The sequence below is a fragment of the Aedes aegypti genome, chromosome 3 (assembly GCF_002204515.2).
Source record: "Aedes aegypti strain LVP_AGWG chromosome 3, AaegL5.0 Primary Assembly, whole genome shotgun sequence".
In the NCBI taxonomy this organism is placed as follows: domain Eukaryota; kingdom Metazoa; phylum Arthropoda; class Insecta; order Diptera; family Culicidae; genus Aedes; species Aedes aegypti.
This window is the reverse complement of record NC_035109.1, coordinates 312,681,016-312,704,082: the sequence shown is the minus strand read 5'-3', so window position 1 is coordinate 312,704,082 and position 23,067 is coordinate 312,681,016. Positions and strand designations below refer to the sequence as shown.

General features: G+C 41.2%; 2 protein-coding genes across 2 annotated transcripts in view; both read left to right on the top strand.

Annotated features, from left to right (window-relative positions):
• Positions 1-1,356: 1,356 nt before the first annotated feature.
• On the top strand, positions 1,357-20,346 carry LOC110677761 (zinc finger protein 665-like). The gene is made up of 2 exons (XM_021849103.1): positions 1,357-1,695; positions 19,181-20,346. The coding sequence occupies exons 1-2, from the start codon at positions 1,478-1,480 to the stop codon at positions 20,289-20,291; spliced, it is 1,329 nt and encodes a 442-aa protein (XP_021704795.1). The 5' UTR covers positions 1,357-1,477; the 3' UTR covers positions 20,292-20,346.
• Positions 20,347-21,436: 1,090 nt separating this feature from the next.
• LOC5569787 (eukaryotic translation initiation factor 4 gamma 2) overlaps positions 21,437-23,067 on the top strand; it is an 88,187-nt gene continuing 86,556 nt past the window's right edge. The window contains exon 1 of the mRNA XM_021849914.1: positions 21,437-21,686. The gene's annotated coding sequence lies outside the window, so the exon portion shown is untranslated. The remainder of the gene's footprint in view (positions 21,687-23,067) is intronic.

Genomic DNA, 23,067 nt, shown 5'->3' with positions numbered 1-23,067 from the left:
AAAAGTCTGCACAGTTACATTTGAATGATCCAAGAAGATGTAGCGATGATCAGATAATGATTTCTCATCTGATACATGCCAATTCGTCAACTCGTGATTATTTCTATTCGAGCAGAGCGTTATGTCTAACATTTCTTCTCTATTAGATACCATGAAGGTTGGGCGATTGCCTAGCGTTGGAGTGCTCCGGGATTTTTTGGTCCAAATTCTGAAGAAATTCCTCTGAGCATCTATTGAGAAATCGTTGGCAGCGCCCCTGAATTTTGAAGCCCTGCTTGAAATCTGACAAAAATATCATTAAGAACTTGTGGAAAAGTCGGGTAATAGTACCTGAAGGGTTCTCTGAAGCCATTTTGATTAAAATAATGACCAAGAATCTAAAAAGAGACCTTATCACCTGAGAAATTTGCTATTTTTCGTACCAGTTGTAAAAATTGGTTTTCATGGCTACCTCGATGGTCCCTTGAATCGCGTTTACACTGGTTTTGTGTTCTATAACTCGATACCTCAATAACTCGATGGTTCCTTCAATATCGAGTTATGGAGAGTTGACTGTAGCAAATTCTTAGTGGACCCAGATGATCTTGGTATAATGATTTAATTGTATTATCTATGATGGATAACAGAAAGAACCTTCGAGTGCCCTACCAAGAATATCTTATGATTTATTATCTTTAGAAAGCTTTAATATACTTTTATTTTAAGAACATTAATTGTTCGGAGGATTTTCATTATTAAATCTTTGGAAAGCTTCTATTCCGAAAAAAAAAGTTTTTTGGGTTCGTGGCATGTTTGTATAACATCAAAGAGGGCCGTGATTCAAAAAGGTTCACTGGGAATCACTGTTCTAACAAGTAACAAGCTATATATGTTCTGATAAGGTCCCACCACCCTTTGCTCGGGAATTGGCACCTACCTGGTCCAATCCTCACTGTTGAAAACGATCGGCTCGCCGTAGTCGTTGAACTCGACGAAATGTTGCTGGCAAACTTCCGCCGCAAGCAAATCCACATGTTCCGCCAGAGCCTCCCCCGAACCCAGCTCGATTGCTTCCTTCCAGCGTTCCGTCAGGAGGTAACTTTGCGGAAAACGCAACGCAAAGCATTGCCCTTTCGGGTTGCAGTTCGGAACTACGCATGGCATGCTGCCGGTGGAGACTTTTAACGCGTATACGGATAGAAATCTGAAAAATTATAATGGTGTGGAATAATCAATTGAAAATAAGGCAAATTTTCACACAAAACTCACCTTTTTTTTGAGTTTTACTTTTCTACAGCTGTTAGTTACTTTGCTAGAAAAACAAAACGAACTCAATTTAGTACATAAACAATTTTTAGTACAAGCTTTTTTGTTGGAGTTGTCAATGTTCGGGTGCATTCGGCTTGTTTGTAAACATCTAAAAATGCATCGAGTGCATTCTTATCTTTGATAATCTTCGATCGCGCGAATTTCCGAAACAACACTGTTCAAGCTCAAAATGCAATGTGTTGTTCCAAGCTGCGAACGGGACGCGCAGAATTACGTGCATCGCTTTCCGCGGAGTAGTTTCCTCTACGAAAGGTGGCGCCAAGCCAACGAACTGGGCACGGGTGAGTCCTTCCCGAAGGATGTGGATCCCCTGGAGGTGGTAATCTGCCAGCAGCATTTTACCGGGTTCGATGGCTATCAGGAACCGAAGGTGTTTCGGAACGTGAGGTAAGTACCTGAGAGAGACTCGCGAAGAGGAAAAATATCAACGTCATATGCAGCCCAGATTCCCCTCTCACGAAACGTCAAATGCAGCCCACCGTTTTTATGGCTGAAAAAGTGAAAAGTATTGTGTTCAAAGTAAACTGTTATTACATTCCTCGTCGTGCGCTCTATCGAGACGGTCGCCTTTATTCCGTGCTCTGAACCATTCGTTTTTTCGGTAGAGTTTTTCTCCAAGTGGAGTTTTTTTATCATTCGCTAATCCTACCAGTGAACGAAACGGTAATCGCGCAACACGTGGAAGCAGCTAGTCCTGGCTTAGTCCTACGGCTAGACTGTGCGTCGAAGCATCACCAAAGGGCAAACCGGGGGTCCCTCCTCCCCGTCATCTACCATCGTGCCCATCGCAAACATCAACGCGCTTTCATCGTTGTACCCAGCTCCAGCAGATCGAACGAGCCAAGGTCAGAAAACGCCGCCTGTTTGACTACCTACAGTAAGCAGATAACAAGCTGTAGCACGCTGTGGTTAGGTAAATTGTTCATATTTTCTTGGTTGCATTGTTTGCCGTCGGTCGGACAATTTCATCTACGTTGACTTACACAGTGGTCTCGAAGTGTTTTTTCCCTTGACTAAAATAGAATTTTTTTTTTGCTGAATTATTATTTTTTTTTTTGTATTATTAATTTGATTTTTTTTTTGTGTTGCATTAATATTGATTAACTCACACAGCAGTGCAAAATCAATCAAATCATTTTTTTTTTTTTGGTTATTATTGCTATTGTTATTTTTCTCGAAGCGTGAACCAACGCTACTTTCTGTGAGCTAAATTAAAAAAAGCCCACTTGTAAATATTAGTTAGGTTTTTGATTTTCCCTTGTGTTAATATTACAACACAATGGATCCAAATGATGAAGGCGGGGGCAATTCGCAATTTCTAATATCCTCCGAAGACGAGTCAAACAATAATTTTGTTGAAAATGTCTCCCCTATGGAGACCGGCGTATTAGAAACAGGGTCTTCTCCCCTACAAGGAGCGCCTGAATTACAAACTCCAGTGAGGTTGCCTGAAATCGAACAGTCCATTACCCATCTTTCTGAGGATGAATCTATTGAATCACCATCGTACGAAACATTGGTCAGTCCACAAGTACCAATGGAAACATCCTCTTCGAATTCTTCCTCTGCACATCAACGGCAAGCGCTCCCCTCCACCTTTGGTAAAGCGAACCCCCGCCAGAAAGCTTACCCGCCCGGATCTAAGGGTCCCTTTCTGGTTTTTTTCCGGCCCAAAGGTAAACCGTTAAACAAATTGCAAATCGAAAAAGATTTGGCAAAGTCGTTTCGGGGCATCGAGTCTGTAGATGCACCCAGCCGTGACAAGCTCCGAATCACTGTCAGTGATCGTGAACAGGCAAATAGAATTGCTTCCTACGAGCTCTTCTCGATGGAGTACAGAGTATACATACCAAGTCGAGACATTGAGATCGCAGGGGTTGTCACCGAACCGTATTTGAGTTGCGCTGACATCAAAGCTGGTGCTGGAGGGTTTAAAAACCGTGATGTTCCCCCAGTCACTATCCTTGATGTCAGACAAATGAAGAAGGTGGCTCCTGATGGCACAAAACAGCCCTCAAATTCGTTTTGCGTCACATTCTCTGGATCGGCGCTTCCGGACTACTTGGTGATCGGGAAACTTCGGTTACCCGTTCGCCTCTATAAACCTACGGTCATGCACTGTGATAAGTGCCAACAGATTGGTCATACCACACCTTTCTGTTGTAACAAACCACGATGCGCTAAATGCGGTGAGCAACATGTTGAGGGTGCCTGCAGTACAGAACCTAAGTGTACATGCTGTGGTCAAGCTCCACATGAGCTCACCACATGTCCTAGGTATATAGAGAGGGAGAAACATCAAATTCGATCTCTACAGCAACGATCGAAGCGTTCTTACGCAGAAATGCTGAAGAAGATCGCCCCAGCTGTTGCTCCGCCAGCCCAACCAATAGCTAGCAACAATATCTTCACCTCCCTAGCTGACGATGAGCAAGGTTCTGACTCTGAGGAGGGTGAAGAGTATACTATTGTGCAAACAGGATCAAAGAGAAAGCGAGCTGTTGCTAGACAGCTGCGACATCGTCAGCAAAATTCTCAAAACGCACAGAAGGAACTCCGACCCTCCCTGAAAAAGTCAAGAAGTTTCGAAAAAGCTATCAAAGCAAATCCACCAGGTTTCAGACTTGTCCCTGGAGATTTTCCGTCACTTCCGGGATCATCTAAAACCCCAGATATCCCAGTTTTTCGCCCAGAAAGCCAACACGCAAATATTCCTTCGGCTCGACAGGAAAGTGTCGAAACTTCCGACAAACTAACACTTTCTGGGATTGTGGAAATCATCTTCAAAATATTGGAAGTTTCTCCCGCAACAAGAAACCTCATTAACATGGCTCTTCCTTTCGTGAAACCTCTTCTGAAACGTCTGTTTTCACAATGGCCGATTCTTGATTCGTTCATATCTCTCGATGGATAATTCAACCAACGAGGTCGGGGATATGATCGTAATCCTACAGTGGAATTGTAGAAGCATTCTTAAAAATATTGATGCGTTTAAATTTTTAGTCCACAGCACGCGCTGTGACATATTTGCCCTTAGTGAAACATGGCTCACTTCTGATAAAGATATTTCTTTCCACGATTTTAACATTATCCGTCAGGATCGAGGGGACGGTTATGGAGGGGTGTTATTGGGGATCAGAAAACTCCACTCCTTTTATAGAGTTGACTTCCCCCCGATGACTGGCACCGAAGTAGTCGCATTGCAGGTCACGATACGAGGCAAAAGCTTTAGCATAGCAAGTGTGTACCTGCCGCCGAGCGCCAGGGTATCTCGCAGGGACCTTGCAGCCATCTGCTGCGCTATGCCGGCTCCACGGATAGTCGTTGGCGATTTTAATTCGCACGGTACAGCCTGGGGGTCAATGTATGACGATAACCGTTCGTCCTTGATATACGACTTGTGCGACGACTTCAACTTGACAATTTTAAACACTGGGGAAGCAACACGAGTAAGACCTCCAGCTCCACCTAGCATGTTAGACCTCTCAATCTGTTCGAATTCGCTATCATTGGATTGCACGTGGAAAGTGATTCAAGATCCCCATGGTAGTGATCACCTGCCTATCAAAATTTCTATCACCAATGATTCGTGTCAGGCCCGCCAGATCGACTTAGCGTATGACCTCACGAAACATATTGACTGGGGAAAGTACGCTGAGTTAATCATCGATGGCGTGCATTCGGTCGAGTTACTTCCTCCGTTGGAAGAGTATCAGTTCCTATCCGAATTAATCGTCAACAGTGCTCTTCAAGCACAGCGTCGACCAATACCGGGATCGAAAGTTCGACGTCGGCCACCCACCCCGTGGTGGGATGAGGAGTGCACCGCAGTATATCGGGAAAAATCCGCCGCGTTTAAAGAATACCGGAAACGCGGTTCTCGGGAAAACTACGAGCGCTATACCTCTCTTGAACGCAAGTTTGGTAGCCTTGTCAAAGCGAAGAAACGAGGATATTGGCGAAATTTCGTAAACGGACTTTCGAGGGAAACGTCGATGACAGCATTATGGTCCGCCGGGAGAAGAATGCGCAACGCGTCGTCGGTAAATGAGGATAAAGAACACTCTTCTCGGTGGATCTTCCAGTTCGCTAAGAAAGTGTGTCCTGACTCCGTTCCCGTGTACAGGACGGTTCGCGCTTGTTTGCCAGAGAGAAACGAAGTTGATAGACCCTTTTCGATGCTTGAGTTCTCACTTGCTCTCCTTTCATGTAACAACTCCGCCCCAGGAATGGATAGGATTAAGTTCAACTTGCTCAAAAACCTCCCAGACGTCGCGAAGAGGCGCTTGTTGGACTTATACAATCAGTTTCTTGAAGGCAACATTGTTCCGGATGATTGGAGACAAGTGAGAGTAATTGCCATCCAAAAGCCCGGAAAACCCGCGTCGGATTACAACTCGTACCGCCCTATCGCGATGCTGCAGTGCTTACGCAAGCTGTTAGAGAAGATGATTCTTTATCGGCTTGACAAATGGGTTGAAGTGAACGGCTTTCTCTCAGATACGCAATTTGGTTTCCGCAGAGGCAAAGGAACGAACGACTGTCTTGCGTTACTTTCAACAGAAATCCAACTAGCCTATGCTCAAAAGGAGCAAATGGGCTCAGTATTTTTGGACATTAAGGGGGCTTTTGATTCAGTATGCATAGATGTCCTTTCAGACAAACTTCAAGATTGTGGACTTTCATTATTGTTAAACAACTACTTGTATAATTTGTTGTCTGAGAAACGTATGAGCTTTTCTCACGGTACCTCAACAACTTCACGAATAAGTTACATGGGTCTCCCCCAGGGCTCATGTTTAAGTCCCCTTCTTTACAATTTCTATGTCAGAGACATTGATGATTGTCTCGTGGAAAATTGCTCGCTAAGACAGCTTGCGGATGATGCCGTTGTTTCTGTAACAGGACCAGGGGCGGATGATTTGCAAAGACCACTGCAAGATACTCTAGACAATTTGTCTACTTGGGCCTTGAAGCTGGGTATCGAATTCTCTCCGGAGAAAACTGAGTTGGTTGTCTTTTCTAAGAAGCGTGATCCTGCAAAGGTAGAGCTTCAACTCATGGGTAAGGAGCTTGCTCAGGGTATTTCACACATGTATCTAGGGGTCTGGTTCGACTCTAAATGCACCTGGGGAAAGCACATCAAATATTTGTATCAGAAATGCCAGCAACGAATCAACTTCATGCGTACCCTCACTGGAACATGGTGGGGAGCCCACCCGGAAGATCTGATAAAGCTATATCGAACAACGATTCTGTCGGTTCTCGAATACGGTAGCTTTTGTTTTCAATCCGCCGCGAAAACACACATCCTGAAGCTGGAGCGTATCCAGTATCGTTGTCTTCGGATCGCGCTAGGATGCATGTCATCAACTCATACGATGAGTTTAGAAGTTTTAGCAGGAGTACTGCCTTTATCAGATCGTTTCGCGGAATTATCGCTACGCTACCTCATCCGATGTGAGGTGTTAAATCCATTGGTGATTGGAAATTTTGAAAAGCTAATCGAACGAAATCCTCAAACAAAATTTATGACACTGTACTACTGGTACATGAGTCTGGAGGTTAACCCTTCATTGAATGCTCCAAATCGTAGTTGCTTCCCAGACTTTGTAACCTGTTCCTCTTACTGGATTGCTGTGGTGAGTTATCATTGCTCGCGCACACTGGGTCCCTCTGAGTGCCCATAGCCATGCCAATCAATACAAGAGTTCCGGTCAGATACTACCATGTCAAACCATCACACTGATACAACACTCACAACAGAACATGATCATCGGATCGATCGTTGTCAAGTGTCGGTCGATCGCGCCGCATGCCTCAGATGTATGCTCCGCTGGGCGCATGCTGCTCTTGCCTTCATACTACGACCAAATCCACATCACCTAAACACACCTTACCATACCACCCGATTCTGCCAAGAGGCAGCTTGCCATAAAAACCAGGCTCCGGTATCAGGAACCCTAGTATCGTTGCACTCATTCTCTGATAAGAGATCGATATCATTCTCGTGAGTATCATCACGGCCGATCGCCACATGATTGCACACTGCTAGCACATAGGATAGTAATCAATAAAACCAATACGATAGTGTAGATAGCCATCAGTTGTCGGTTTCTCGTCAAACAGACAAGTCCAGTGCTATAGTGAAGTTCGATAGTTCGATGTGCAGTGCTACGATTCGGTTTCAGAGTCTGACCGACGTAAGTGAAGACTCCATAGTAATTGTACATAGGTGCTTATCATGTGGTTTCGTCACTCTTATAGAGCACAGTTTTCACGATGGCTAAATCAATGCGCTCGATGGCTTGCCACGAGTAAGCGCAACATTTTTTTGAGATCGGTAAGAAGTTGATAAAAACTGAATTTCAAACGTGATCCCAACAAGTGTATTTATCGCAATCTAATGGCTCTTTTGTATGCCTATATTAGGCCTTTCTTGGATCCAGCAAAGTCAATGGTGGTGTGTCGTGGTGTGTTTGCGCTAATGGCGTGCAGAGCAGCGGGGTTGCCGGCATGGCGCCGGTGGTTTCCCTCCCCATCTGTCCGGACAGGATCGTCGTTTCGCTGTCGCCGTGGGATACACCCGCACACGATCACCACACCCAACACAACATTAGATTAAGGACATAGGATAAGTAGCAGCAATAAATGTAAGTACACTGAATTTGATCACCTTCATTTTACTTGTTAGATTGCAATTTTTATCTTGGTTTGGGATGGCTCGAGTAAGTCAGCGTTTTTGGTTCCGCTTTTAACGAACTAGATTTCTGCTACGGGTTGAGTATGCGGGTCGGGGGACCAATGCTCATTGCTACCCTTCTATGCTACCAAATTTTGTCTCCAGGTCTCATGCGCCCTCTGCGGAGTGGTGACAAATGGCGCCCAACGTAAATAATTGTAAAGCGGATTGAACCACCTGACGAAGTTTTCTTTTTGGAGTCATTCGCTTATTAAAAGATGATTTTGAGTTTTCATATAAAATGGCTGATCTCTCTTGTAAATATGTATATAAAATTTTTATTGAATTATTTTGAATTACCTTTTTAATTACATGAACTGATTTTTTCTTCTTATAATCGTTTTGAAGTACCTGAAGTGAATTATTATTATTATGTTGAAGTGCAATTAGGGAGTTTATTAAGTAATATTGAATTTGTTTTTTGTGCATGAAGTGATTATTTTTATTTGAGATGAAATTGATTAAGGTAAAATTTATTTGATAAATGTAGTTTCTTAGATTTTCAATCAAAGTGAATTAGTGCATGAATTAGATTTTGAATTTCATTTTTTTTTGTTTTATTATTTTTATTTGAATCCCACCAAGGATTTTGTTTGGTGAAACAAGAAAGGCCGAATCTCAAAGAAAGTTATTATTTGTGAAACAAAAGAGTTGATTTGAATAGTGAAAAAGGACACTGAATAGTGAAAAAGGACACTAATGGCGAATGCAATTCAAAGTGAAGAAGATTTTTTGCAAGCGTTTAATATTTTTGAAAACGAAGAAGCTAGTCCGGTGATGAGAATAAGCGAAATGAGTGAAAAGCAAGTTCGAAGACTTTCGATTTCCCCCGCTTTTAGGGAGGAACTTGATAGAGTATACGCGAAGAAAGCAGCAGAAAATGGTAGTGTAATTGAGAAGAACAGAAATAGTGAAGAAATGCATGAAGATAATCGTTCGAAAATTCCGATTCCGCCCAAATTATCACAAAATCGTCCAATGGTGGTGATTGAAGAGAAAGAAGAAGAAAACAATCAAAGATATACTGGAACAATCCCTAAAACTAATGCAAGAATGGTGGAACAATTATTAGAAGAAAATGGTGCTCCAAATCTTGATCTTAACTTTGAACCCAATTTACCCGAATTTTCAATTGAAAGCAGTGTAAGCAATATGCTTCCACCTGGATTCAATATTAAATCTGGCAATCTAGCATGGAATAGTAACCCACTTTTCCATAATTTAAATGCTAACCAGAACTCTAATAAAAAAGCATTAGCTGTTTCACAATGGCCAATAAAATACGCTGGGAATGATAATGGCATTGGATTGAATTTGTTTCTCCGTCGAGTTGAATTTTTTGCTCAATCTGAGAACATGACTAAATCAGATTTATTCCGATCAGCTCACTTTTTATTAGTTGGGCCAGCCCAAGACTGGTTTGTGGCAAAATGGCCAATATTACGATGCAAGGATTGGGATTATTTTATCCAGGCTTTAAGAAACCAATTCTTACCCAAAAACATAGATCATTACATAAAAATTAGGTCATTTTCAATGTTTCAAGCAAAACATGAGCTTTTTTCAAATTTTTTGGTTCGCATGGAACAGTTTTTCTTATGCAGAACAACCCCACTACCGGATCAGGACAAATTTGACATTATTTGGCACACCATGAGACCAACCTACAGAGACAAGCTAGCTCTGATGGATGTTAAAGATTTAAATTCACTTGAAAACTTTTGCACAAGGATTGATAATAGTAATGAGGCATTAATGAATCGTTTTGTCCTTTCATTCGAAAACAATAAGGTGAATGAGGTCACAAGCCTAGCTAGATTTGAATCTCCATTTCTTTCTAATCAATCTTCCACTGAACCATCCAACAGCAATAGGAATCAGCAACAAAATCTGCCATCAAATTCTCGAAATAATCAAAATAATAATCGCAAAAACAACAATAATCCAACGCAGTTTCAAAACTCCAACCGACCACAATACCAAAACTTAGCGAACAATCAAAATCGGTATGGTGGTAATCCAAATAGGGTGATTGAAGAATACAAACCTGAGAACAGTTGGAGAGATTTAACGTTAGATGATATTCTCAAATTTTACAGAATTCCAGATCGCAAAGTTTGTTTCAACTGCCGCAAATTCGGTCATCATTATACCAGATGTTACTCAAGACGAACTGTCTTCTGTTGCATTTGTGGTTTGCCTGAATTCCACTACGAAGAATGTCCCTTCTGTGAATCAAAAAACCAAATAAGGGAAAATTGAAGGAGGTTGTTTTCCCAATCGCTCAAAATCCTCCACAATCGGGTTCCAAGAATTTAATTGAATCATTTCGAAACAAAATTGCAGAAATGGATACGCAGCATGATAATCACACGTCAGGTGATGATTATGATGAATTTACTGATCATTTTCACAACGTTAATTCTGTACTAGTGAACCTAGATGGAGACGCAAGGTATTTTCTAACATTTAACATCCTAGGCTTACAGCTTCATGGATTACTAGATAGTGGTAGTAATGTAACTCTAGTTGGTGAACAATTTGGTAACATAACCAGCTTTCTTCAAATACAACCACTAGAGCGAGATGTAAGCATTTCAAGTGCAAGTGGACATCCAATGCAAATCTTAGGATATGTTGACATCCCTTTCAATGTAAATGAAACAACAAAAATACTTCCTTGTCTAGTTGTTCCAGAATTAGAAAGTAGATGTATTTTAGGCATGGATTTCTTTAAATTGTTCAACATTGAACTAACATTTAATGAAACTCATCATTCGCAAGACTTCACGGCTTGCAATGTTGAGCAACGCAATGAAAATGTATCAAATGTTCATGCTCTCACTGCTGAACAAAATCAGATGTTAGAAGAAGTAAAAAAATCATTCAAAATATCAGAACCAGACACTCTTGATGCTTGCAACGTGATGGAACATAATATAGAACTGACGGACAGTAAAGCAATCCATTTGAACCCGCATCCTTGGTCTCCGACCATTCAAAAAAAAGTCAATGTAGAAATTGACAGACTTTTGAAGATGGACATAATAGAACCATCAAATTCCAGCTGGGCTCTGCAAGTTGTTCCAGTAACAAAGGAAAATGGAGACATGAGGCTTTGCTTAGACGCTCGCAAGCTGAATGCCAAAACAGTACGCGACGCATATCCTCTAGCCAGCTCTATGAGAATCCTCAATAATTTGGGCAAAAATAAATATTTTTCTGTAATCGATTTAAAGGAATCTTTCTTACAAGTAAAACTAGCAGAAAATTCAAAAAAATTCACCAGCTTTAAAATTTTAGGAAGAGGTCTTTTCCATTACAAGCGCCTTCCATTTGGCCTCATTAACAGCAGTGCGACAATGTCTCGAATTCTAGACATTGCTCTAAAAGAAGGAAAATATGAACCATTTATCTTTTCATACCTGGATGATATCATTATCGCAACAAATAATTTTGAAGACCACATCAAATACTTAAAAATCGTGGCCGAATGTCTTAGAGAAGCCAATCTTTCGGTAAATTTACAGAAATGTAAATTTTGCCTCAAAAAGATCAAATACTTAGGCTTTATCCTTTCGGAAGATGGTTATCAGCCGAATCCTGAGAGAGTAGCTGCGATCTCCAAGTTTGCTAGACCGCAAACTCCAAAGGAGATTCGCAGATTCTTGGGGATGGCAGGATACTACCGCAATTTCATCCCTAATTTTAGCGGTATATCAGCCCCTATCTCAGACTTGCTGAAAGGCAAGCCTAAGAAGATTAGGTGGACTGAGAAAGCTGAAACGGCTTTCAGACATCTGAAAGAATGCTTGATGTCAGAACCTGTCCTTTCAAATCCAGATTGGTTGAAAGAATTCACAGTGCAAACTGATGCTAGTGATCTAGCTATAGCAGGAATTCTTACCCAAGAATTAGAAGGGAAAGAGCATATAATTGCGTATTTTTCGAGGAAATTAACAGCTTGCGAGAAAAAGTATGGGCCAACTGACAAAGAAGGCTTGGCTGCTCTCGAAGCAATTGAACATTTTCGTTCCTATATTGAAGGTTCACACTTTACTTTAGTCACGGACTGCTCAGCGTTGACTTTCATTTGCAACTCGAAGTGGCGTCCAAGCTCGCGACTGTCCCGTTGGTCAGTTAAGCTTCAAGAGTTTGATATGACCATTAGACACAGAAAAGGTCGAGACAATATAGTCTGCGACACTCTTAGTCGTGCTGTTTATGCCATATTTGAAGATTCCACTTCAGAATGGTACCTGGAACTGAAAAGAAAAGTTAATGAAAACCCTGAAAATTATCCAAATTTTAAGATTGAAAACAACGATTTGTACAAATTCATCACTGCTCGTTCCTTACATGAGCCAGCCAGATTTGAATGGAAGTTAGTTGTACCTCCAGACAAAATGCAGGCACTAGTTGAACGAGAACATGCAATGCTAATGCATTTGGGTGTTGACAAAACCTTGGAGCGATTGAAACAAAAATTTTACTGGCCGAAAATGAAAATGGATGTGAAAAAAGTTTTATCTAAGTGCAGTAAGTGTAAAGAATCTAAATATACAACTGTGCCAACCATTCCTCCGATGGGAGAGCAGAAAAGTGCAACACGTCCTTTTCAAATGATTGCACTTGACTACTTAAGTGGATTTGTCAGAAGTAAATCTGGGAACACTGACTTATTAGTATGTTTGGACATTTTTACCAAGTACGTTCGCCTGTTTCCTGTTAAGAAAATCAGCGTGGACAGCTTGACAAAAATCATTGAGACTGAATGGTTTTTCAAACTGGGAGTTCCTCAAACATTGATCTCAGACAATGCGGTAACATTTTTGGGGAACAAGTTCCAAGAATTGTTAAAGAAGTACAATGTCCATCATTTTAAGAATGCTCGGCGTCACTGTCAGAACAATCCAGTAGAGAGAGTGAATAGAGTCATTTTGGCATGCATCAGGACTTATTGTCAGTCTGATCATCGTCTTTGGGATACGCAAATCGCTCAGATCGAATTTGCTATCAATAATACGAAACATTTGTCCACAGGATACACTCCGTTTTTCCTTGTTCATGGGTATGAATCGATCGTAGATGGAAGGGACCATCTTCAAGATAGGCAAACTTCTGATCCATCAATAGATCAATTTACTCAACGAAGAGAAGTGGTTGTGGGTCCTTTGTACGAAGAGGTTGTTAGGAATAATAAGAAGCAATTTGAAAAATATAAGAAAAATTACGATAGCCGACACAAAGCATTACCTCCAACTTTTTCCATAGGGCAGAAAGTGTACAAAAAGCACTTCAAGCTGTCCAATGCAGCGGAGCATTATGCTGCGAAGCTAGGTCCAGTGTACGTCCCTTGCAAGATAATTGCCAGGAGAGGGGCAACTTCTTATGAACTGGAAGATGAGAATGGCAGGAATTTAGGTGTTTTCGCAGCTCAAGATTTGATCCCCGAGTGAATGGTGTATTAAGTGTTAATTGTGTAAATTAGTGTGAATTTGTGTGAATAGATAATTAATTGTAGATGAGATTTTGTATGTTGTGAACAATCGTATGCAGTGAATTTGAATCAATGAATGTTAGGATAAAGATGGCCATCTGAAGTATGAATGAGAAAAATGTTAGAATTGAGTGTTTTGTAGTGTGAAATTAAGTGTAAACGAGTAAAGAGTGTAGTATAAATGAGTTTAATACGTAATATTATGAGCAGTCGCAATAGCCAAAAGATACCCTCTGTACTCTCTAGGCGAGGTAAGAACAAAGTCTTGCCTTCTCAGTCATAAGATTACTTTTGTAGTCTCTTGACGCGATAATATTCAAGGATGTAGGTATTGAAATATGCCGAATTTCCAGTTAAGAAAAAGTACGAATAAGAATCTCAATAAATTCCTGTCTAGACAGTCAGAAGCGATCTAAAAATTCCTCTGACATGGTAAGAAAGAATCGAGCATAACTAAATCGAACCAGACTGGTCGTGAGGAACCTTCAGTATTCTCATGACTCGACAGGATTCAATCTAAAATACAAACAAACTCTAAATATTGTGATCTGTTGGAGATTTTTAGCATCCCCTCGACGCACGAATAGTGTTTGTTTTTGATAGCAGATACTGAATTGAACACTATAGGTGTAACATACTCCAGCACAGTCGGTATTACAACAACAGTTCAACCCTTGATCAACTACAACAACCGTAAAATCCAAACTGTTTGAACCGACAGTAGTAGTAAAATCATAGTAAAAATAGATCATGCCTCTGTATAAGATCTCAAAGTCTGACCCGACAAGAATGTTCTCTCAAATGGATTACGGATTACACTTGACAAAACTGAACACTTGTTTATCTGGACGGCAATTGGCTGTCGTGTGAGTGGATTTGACTCTGGTAAATTAGATTGCAGTAATATTGAGAAGGTCATTGTAGATGTTCTCCCCATATTACTGTCTGGCGCGGGGGTATTGTAACCTGTTCCTCTTACTGGATTGCTGTGGTGAGTTATCATTGCTCGCGCACACTGGGTCCCTCTGAGTGCCCATAGCCATGCCAATCAATACAAGAGTTCCGGTCAGATACTACCATGTCAAACCATCACACTGATACAACACTCACAACAGAACATGATCATCGGATCGATCGTTGTCAAGTGTCGGTCGATCGCGCCGCATGCCTCAGATGTATGCTCCGCTGGGCGCATGCTGCTCTTGCCTTCATACTACGACCAAATCCACATCACCTAAACACACCTTACCATACCACCCGATTCTGCCAAGAGGCAGCTTGCCATAAAAACCAGGCTCCGGTATCAGGAACCCTAGTATCGTTGCACTCATTCTCTGATAAGAGATCGATATCATTCTCGTGAGTATCATCACGGCCGATCGCCACATGATTGCACACTGCTAGCACATAGGATAGTAATCAATAAAACCAATACGATAGTGTAGATAGCCATCAGTTGTCGGTTTCTCGTCAAACAGACAAGTCCAGTGCTATAGTGAAGTTCGATAGTTCGATGTGCAGTGCTACGATTCGGTTTCAGAGTCTGACCGACGTAAGTGAAGACTCCATAGTAATTGTACATAGGTGCTTATCATGTGGTTTCGTCACTCTTATAGAGCACAGTTTTCACGATGGCTAAATCAATGCGCTCGATGGCTTGCCACGAGTAAGCGCAACATTTTTTTGAGATCGGTAAGAAGTTGATAAAAACTGAATTTCAAACGTGATCCCAACAAGTGTATTTATCGCAATCTAATGGCTCTTTTGTATGCCTATATTAGGCCTTTCTTGGATCCAGCAAAGTCAATGGTGGTGTGTCGTGGTGTGTTTGCGCTAATGGCGTGCAGAGCAGCGGGGTTGCCGGCATGGCGCCGGTGGTTTCCCTCCCCATCTGTCCGGACAGGATCGTCGTTTCGCTGTCGCCGTGGGATACACCCGCACACGATCACCACACCCAACACAACATTAGATTAAGGACATAGGATAAGTAGCAGCAATAAATGTAAGTACACTGAATTTGATCACCTTCATTTTACTTGTTAGATTGCAATTTTTATCTTGGTTTGGGATGGCTCGAGTAAGTCAGCGTTTTTGGTTCCGCTTTTAACGAACTAGATTTCTGCTACGGGTTGAGTATGCGGGTCGGGGGACCAATGCTCATTGCTACCCTTCTATGCTACCAAATTTTGTCTCCAGGTCTCATGCGCCCTCTGCGGAGTGGTGACAACTTCTCCAGTTCTACTGTAGGTTTTGATCTGTCCATGAAGCAAGAAATCCATGGAATTCCAGATCATCTCCGAAAGGAGTATATTCCACTAATTTTTGCAAACAAGTTCGGTCATGTCAGCAGCGACAGAACGTTTTACACTGATGGGTCAAAAACAAATGATTCCACTGGATTTGGTGTTTATAACGAATTTCATAGTGCCGCCCATAAACTTCAAAACCCATGCTCAGTATACGTCGCTGAATTAGCGGCTATACATTATGCATTAGAGCGAATTGCCTCTCTTCCCTCTGATCGATTTTTCATTTTTACGGATAGCCTCAGCTCCATTGAGGCTATACGTTCAATGAGGCCGTTAAAGCACTCCTCGTATTTCCTTCGCGAAATACGATCTTCATTGAGTGCTTTATCGAATCACACCATCACCTTGGTATGGGTCCCTTCACATTGTTCGATACCGGGCAATGAGAAAGCAGACTCACTCGCCAAGGTGGGCGCTATGGAAGGCGATATTTATGATCGTCAAATCGCCTTCAATGAATTTTTTGCAATTGCTCGTCAGCAAACCCTGCTCAGTTGGCAACAGAAATGGGACAATGGTGACTTGGGTAGGTGGTTGCATTCCATTCTCCCTCGGGTGTCCAGGAAGCCGTGGTATAAAGGGTTGGACATGAGTCGAGACTTTATCAAGGTAATGTGTCGGCTGATGTCCAACCACTACTCTTTGGGATCGCATCTCTATCGAATAGGGCTCTCAGACAGTAACCGTTGCGGTTGTGGTGCAGGATACAGAGACATCAACCACGTGGTGTGGTACTGTTCCGAATACGGCATTGCCAGATCCGATTTATGTGAATCCCTCAGGGCCCGAGGGAAACCAGATAAGGAAGACATTAGAGATGTTCTGGGTAGGCTGGATTTCGATTACATGATGCTTATTTACAAATTTTTGAAGCAAAATGATGTCATTGTTTGATTTCCCATTCTCGCTGTCCACATAGTTCCCTTTCTGGTTTCGTTTGTCCACCTTGTCCCCTCGAAATACGTTTGTTTGTACCGTTACAGGTTGTCGTCATGTCCACTCTACGGTTGACCTGCAGCAACAACGATACTCACTACCACGCTGAACGTCAACATGTAAACCTTAACCCTATCCTCTCCTTCATTTTTTTGTTATCCTTAACCTCGGCCAAACCGCGAGTTTTACGGTTCCCCAAAACTAATATAGATTATTAAGAAGCAATTATGAATTTGTAAAAAAAAAATCAATTGAATTCGGCTCCGTTATGCCTAGTGGCGCTTGAGCCTGTTAAATAAACGTTAAAGTAAAAAAAAAAAAAAAAACTGTTATTAAAAACCTCAGTCGACGGAGCAGTTATTTCCAAAGTTGCTGATAAATCTAAGCAGAAGATTAATTATTTCTAATGTCTGCTACGTTTGCTGGCATGAAATTTCACTCAAACGGCTATTTATGATTCGATGTGATGCAAACTCAATATTTTTTTGCTGAGAGGTTCATGTGAGAGTTTGAACAGCTTGCGCATAATTGGTATAAACACAAAGTGGAATAAGAAAAAAACTTAGCAATCACAGAAAAAGAAGACCGTCTTCGCGAGTCTCGTCTCAGGTAAGTACCATGTTGTATGGTTATTAGGTTAGTTCAAAGAATTGTTTCACAGCTATTGCGGCGCTTATATTAAATCCACATCCAGCGGCGGCGGTAACGCGCAGAATATATGCGCGCAATTCAAACGCAACGTCAAAATTCAAGTAGGCTTGGATTTTTTCGTCGTTCAAGGACACAAATGTTTCAAATTTGCTAAATCTAAAACATTTGGTGATTTTCATTACTACTGCGACCGTATATCGACATTTTCAGATAATCGCATTACGTGGATTTCTCTTGCAGAGCACAATACATTCGATTGTGAGATAAACGCCTTTAGACTGATCCGAACTTTACAAAATATGATAATATTGTCTGTTTCATTCGCAGCAAAACGCGCCGCCAACTTAAGAACAGACTAGTCAAATCGTCGCCAGCAAACCAATCAAAGGAGGTGATTTGCCTTTGTGTTGGCAAGACTGGTGAAATGTCAATTGCCAAAAAAAAATAAATCAAAGGAGGTGATTTTGCATTGTGTTGGTAAGACTGGTGAAACGTCAAATTCACAGCGGTTGCTTGGCTGGCGACGATTTTGGCGACGGTTTCACCGGCGACGATTACAAATCGTCGCGTCCGATAGGGTGCAAAATTTACAATAATTTTTATTTGAAATTATCTTGACTTGTTTTTTTTATCATTTTTACTATCATTCATAAACAAAACGGGCATAAAAAATTAGGAATAAAATGACTACACAACGTTTTGCTTAAATGTTGATTGACAATTTGAGCACTCCCTAAAATTATATTCTTTCAGAGTTTTCAATTGTTTTCATTGTTACGAATTGCATATCCTGCATCAAACATATTTCTAATCTTGTCTGGATAGAAAATTCTTAAAATTATTCTTATAGTTTGAAATATAAAATGCTTTACACGCTTTACACTTCTAAGGCTGTGAACCGTTTCACCAGTTCGTTTAACTATTAGTTAAAATTTGTCATTTCGATAGTTATTTTCCCCTCAAATAGTTGAATTGAACATTGCGGATGACCCATTTGAGCTTTGACAGTCGAGTAGTTATTTCAGAACAAAGTTGACGGATGGTTAGTTATTCTCAAATTCACGGGAGTTGAAAATAACTTTCGAACTGTCAAGTTTAACCATGCTCCAGAGCAGGGTTATTTCTAACCGGAGGGGAAATAACTATCGAACTGTCAAATTTTAACTAAAAGTTAAACGAACTGGTGAAACGGTTCACAGCCTAAATTTAAAAACGGAAGCAAAAAATGATGACCATTTTTATTGTGTATTTCTTTCACCACTGGACTGCGAAGTGCGGCCTCATAAGTACGAAAGTGTGAATAAAAGTGCGGGATCGCATCGAACCACGTTGTTGTCTTCAGAGCACTTATTCTCTGATTTACAAAGAATAAATCCCTCGAATACACCTACCCGATTTGATGCCTTTGCTCATCTTTTATTGGCGTTTCCGCACTTGTAAAAACTTCTGCGATAATCCAGTGGTGTAAGAAATGCGCAATATAACAACGTCATCAATGTGAAGTACATTCCGACTGGAGACCAACTGGCGGATGTCTTCACGAAGGCCAACCTGAACAGATCCACACTGGGTCTAGAAGGAAGTGTTAGAAACTATAATAAATTATTAGATCAGTTTTAAATATGCTTTGGCAGTAGGCCATCTTTTTTTTTCAATAAGCCTTGTATTAGTTAACATAGTGTTTACTATCAATTTTATGGTTTTAAATTCACCTCATTCAATTTTTGCTTCCAGCCTAAACCGCCAAATTCAACTGGACTGCTGTCGACTTTGTTTGAAGCTTGATCTCACGGAAAGAATAGCCACCGGATGCGGAGATCAGATTATTGGTGAGACATTGGTGCATGATTTGCTACATACGACCTTCGGTATAGCGCTGTCGGGAATTGATAGCCAGTATGGCATCTGCAGAGATTGTCTGGAGCGATTGGAAATGGTAGAAAACGGTTTGAGGTATTTTTCAAAAAAGAATCAGCGTTGGAATCAGATGCTAGATCTCATTAAATGTGAAGAAACTCAGTGGCACGACAATGGCGCACCGTCAGAAGAAGAACAACATGAACAAGTGTCGAATATTTCAAACAATGTGACAAATGTTGGAAGTCCAATCAAATTAGAAATCGAGGATGAAAAACTGCAAGATTCCGATAGTCAAGACAAAAGAAGTAACGATCTTCTCGTTACACAAACTCCAGGTTCTAATGACAATTTACTTCGAGCTTCACATATTAGTTTAACGGAAAGCAATTCATCAAATCACGTGCAAGAACATCACGTAGTGATCCCATCAACTTCTTTGTCTCACACATTCCCTAGTCAATCTTATGAACAACCATCCAACATATCGCACTGTGTCCATTACCAGTCGAAAACGCCCAGTCGGAAGGTGTCCAGTTCGCACATCTGCCACATCTGTTCCAAATCTTTCACCAAAGCATCCGGTCTGCGGGAGCATATGCAAATCCACCAGGGTATCAAAAACTTCAAATGTCAGTACTGCGGAAAGTCGTTCCGTACCCGTAAGAATTGGAAGATCCACGAAACGGTGCACGAAAATTTCCAAGCGTACACTTGCGGGATCTGCTCAAAAACGTTCACGCATCCGTCGAATCTGAAGCGACACCAGCAGCTACACGCCGGTGCCAAGGATTACGTGTGCAATCTGTGCGGAAAACGGTTCTCAAGGCTCAATCACCTGCACGTGCATCTGCGAGCCCACACCGGCGAGAAACCCTATCGGTGTCCGAAGTGTGGGGGCTGCTTCAGCACCAGCAGTGGCCTGTCCAAGCATCGACGACAAGTGTGCAAACTTCCAAAAGAGGATAATCTTTCAGTTCAAAGTTGAATAGAGAAGTCCAAATTGATGTAATAAATCAAAGTGTATGTCATTATATTGTAAATTTGTCTGTGGTAAAACTATATTTAAAAAAATAGATGACAGCTGGCAGGTTTTCTATACTCGAGCAGGTCAGCAAGCCATAAAAATAACAAATGTTTCTCTCCTTTGGATGTTCGCTAGTTGAGAAAAAAATCTACTAAAAAATGTATTTACGTCTGAGCGCTGTCGCATTGAAGTCTATATGCAACAAATGTGCGTTTCGTGACGCTCTTCAGATGCGTGAGCATTTCAGCAGCTGTCAGTCGATTTAACTAATGAGTAGGATTCGCTAGTTGCAAGGTAGTCATGTTCCAACCAGCAAATCCCCGCTGTAGTATCAGTGTCTTCCTCCCAGGTTACGTCGAATAATAACCCGACCAACCAGTCTTCATAATTCTTTATAGATCTTTGACCAACGATGGCGATCGCTAACGGTTCAAAACGAATCTATATCGATCGCTATCGAAAATCACTGACTGGTTGACCGGGAAGTTGTCTTTGGTGCACCTACTCCTTGTAGTTGAATGGACAAGTGCACCGAATACGCCCAGATGATCCGATGCAAACGTGCACTTCTATTAGGGCTCATTAATTTATTTCATAACGCTGAAATTGGCCATTTTTGACACCCACCCACCCCCTTGTAACGCTTTTTTTATGAATATCATTCAGTTTTTGTATGGACCGTAACATTGTTAGGACACCCACTCACCCCCTCCAGCGTTATGAAATTTGTGAATGGGCCCTTACACTTTTCGGCACCCTACAACTTTTGTGTAGTCCAAGGGCCCATTCACTAATTTCATAACGCTGAAGGGGGTGGGAACACCCTTCTTGAGATGTTACAGCTCATACAAAATTCGAAAAGTATTCATATAAAATGCGTTACGAGGGGGTGGGTGGGTATCAAAAATGGCCATTTTTGGCGTTATGAAATTTGTGAACAAACCCCAACTTTGGGTGAAGCACACAATATATAATATGGTTAAAACCCCCTTTTTACGTTACTGGCTACAATATTTCAATTCCCTTCTTTTCAAATGATCTTGGTTCGTAGCTGTCAAATTTCTACGCGCACTGGCTGTGATTTTCAAAACATTTCCTGCCAGAGCAGTTGACTTTTTGTAACACAACCTCCAGCATCGTCTCGTTGTTCCGCACGCAATCCGTGAGTGAGTTCCGTTTTGTTCCGTGTTTCCGGTGTTTCCCCGACGGGTCGGCCATCATCGGCATTGTGTAGTGTGAGATACATTTGGCCAGTGCCAGAGTTTCGGTCGCTAAAGGATTAACGAGGAAAACAGGAGTGGAATTGTGCGCACCGCATCATTAGACGTGCCGTGCAGGAAGTGCAATTTTCGGAAGGTAAGTTCTCGTAAACTTCTTTTTGGGGATCGATCGATTTGATTTTTGTTGCATTTCCTTACTAGGAGTTATTTGTAGTAAGGATAAAATGTATTTCTCGAGGATGGAAGGAAAAGAATGTTCCTTGAATCAAAGTTTCACAGAACAAACTTCCAAACAACACAGCTTCTGATAGGGGAGAGTTGGGTAAGATAGCGTAAGATGAATAAGGCGAGTGGGAACATGAAAAGTTAGGTGTTCATGGCTTGTCCGATTTTTTATTTTGCTACAATTTTGACGTTCAAACAGTATGGCCCATAAAAATGCGAAAATTTCATCAACAAGAATTATTCAGCACTCGTTAGTTTTATTTGCCATGTAGGATAATTTTTATCATAATTATTACTGACCTAATGTACTAAAGCTTGAAGATCAAAGGTTCTGTTCTCTAAGAATAAAAAAGCCTTTGATTGCCGAATACTCTGGTGATAACTTCTACACTTTCTAAGATCGCATCTAATTTGTTGAACATATTAGTGTTCGGTCTTAGAGAATGCCTTGAATGTCTTAGTGAACTTGTTTTTCATGATCACTAAAACATATTTTCAGGGTGTCTACTACCTGGAAAAACCTGGAAAACCTGGAATTATCAGGGAATTTTATTCAACCTGGAAAAACCTGGAATTCTCAGGGAATTTCGGCCATAATCAGGGAAATTATTTTGAATCAGTAATACAAGATAGAATATATCCTTTTTATGACAGAAAATCTTTTCAATCATAAAAATTTTCGGCTGCGCCGCTATTAAAATGCTAGAGATGTTCAGTCTTTATATTTTTTAACGATTTTTATTTTTTCAGAACTTGGATTCGAAAGTTTGTGAAGGCAAGTTTGTTAACAAAAATGTTTTTTGACGGATGGAATTAAGTTGTGGAGGATACTTCAAGGACAGCTCTCGGCTATTGGACGATGCGTCAATCTTGCCTAAGAGTTAGAGGTTAGTCCCAACGAGGCAATAATCGCAAAGCGATCAGTTATCTCTTTTACATGTGTATGTCGTGTTACAAGGTATTCTTATGCCTTGGGAAGTCAAAAAAATTTCCTTTACGAAAAAATCCTCGACTCTCAGCTTGGTATTGCTGAATAGGTGCGTGTTTACCGTTACGGCTCACTGGGCCCCATCATGCGGTGTATCTGAAACAAAACAGTCCTTGGAGGATTCTTTCAGGAATGTTTGAAGAAATTTACAATCCTGGAAAATCTCTAGCAGGAATACAGGAATACAGAGATCGCCCATCAATTATGTGAGGGGTTTATGGGAGGAGTGGGTTGTTTGAGATTCTGTATAAAATTTAGAGCAAACGCCTGGAAATTAGTTGTGAAAATTATGGAAAGCATTATT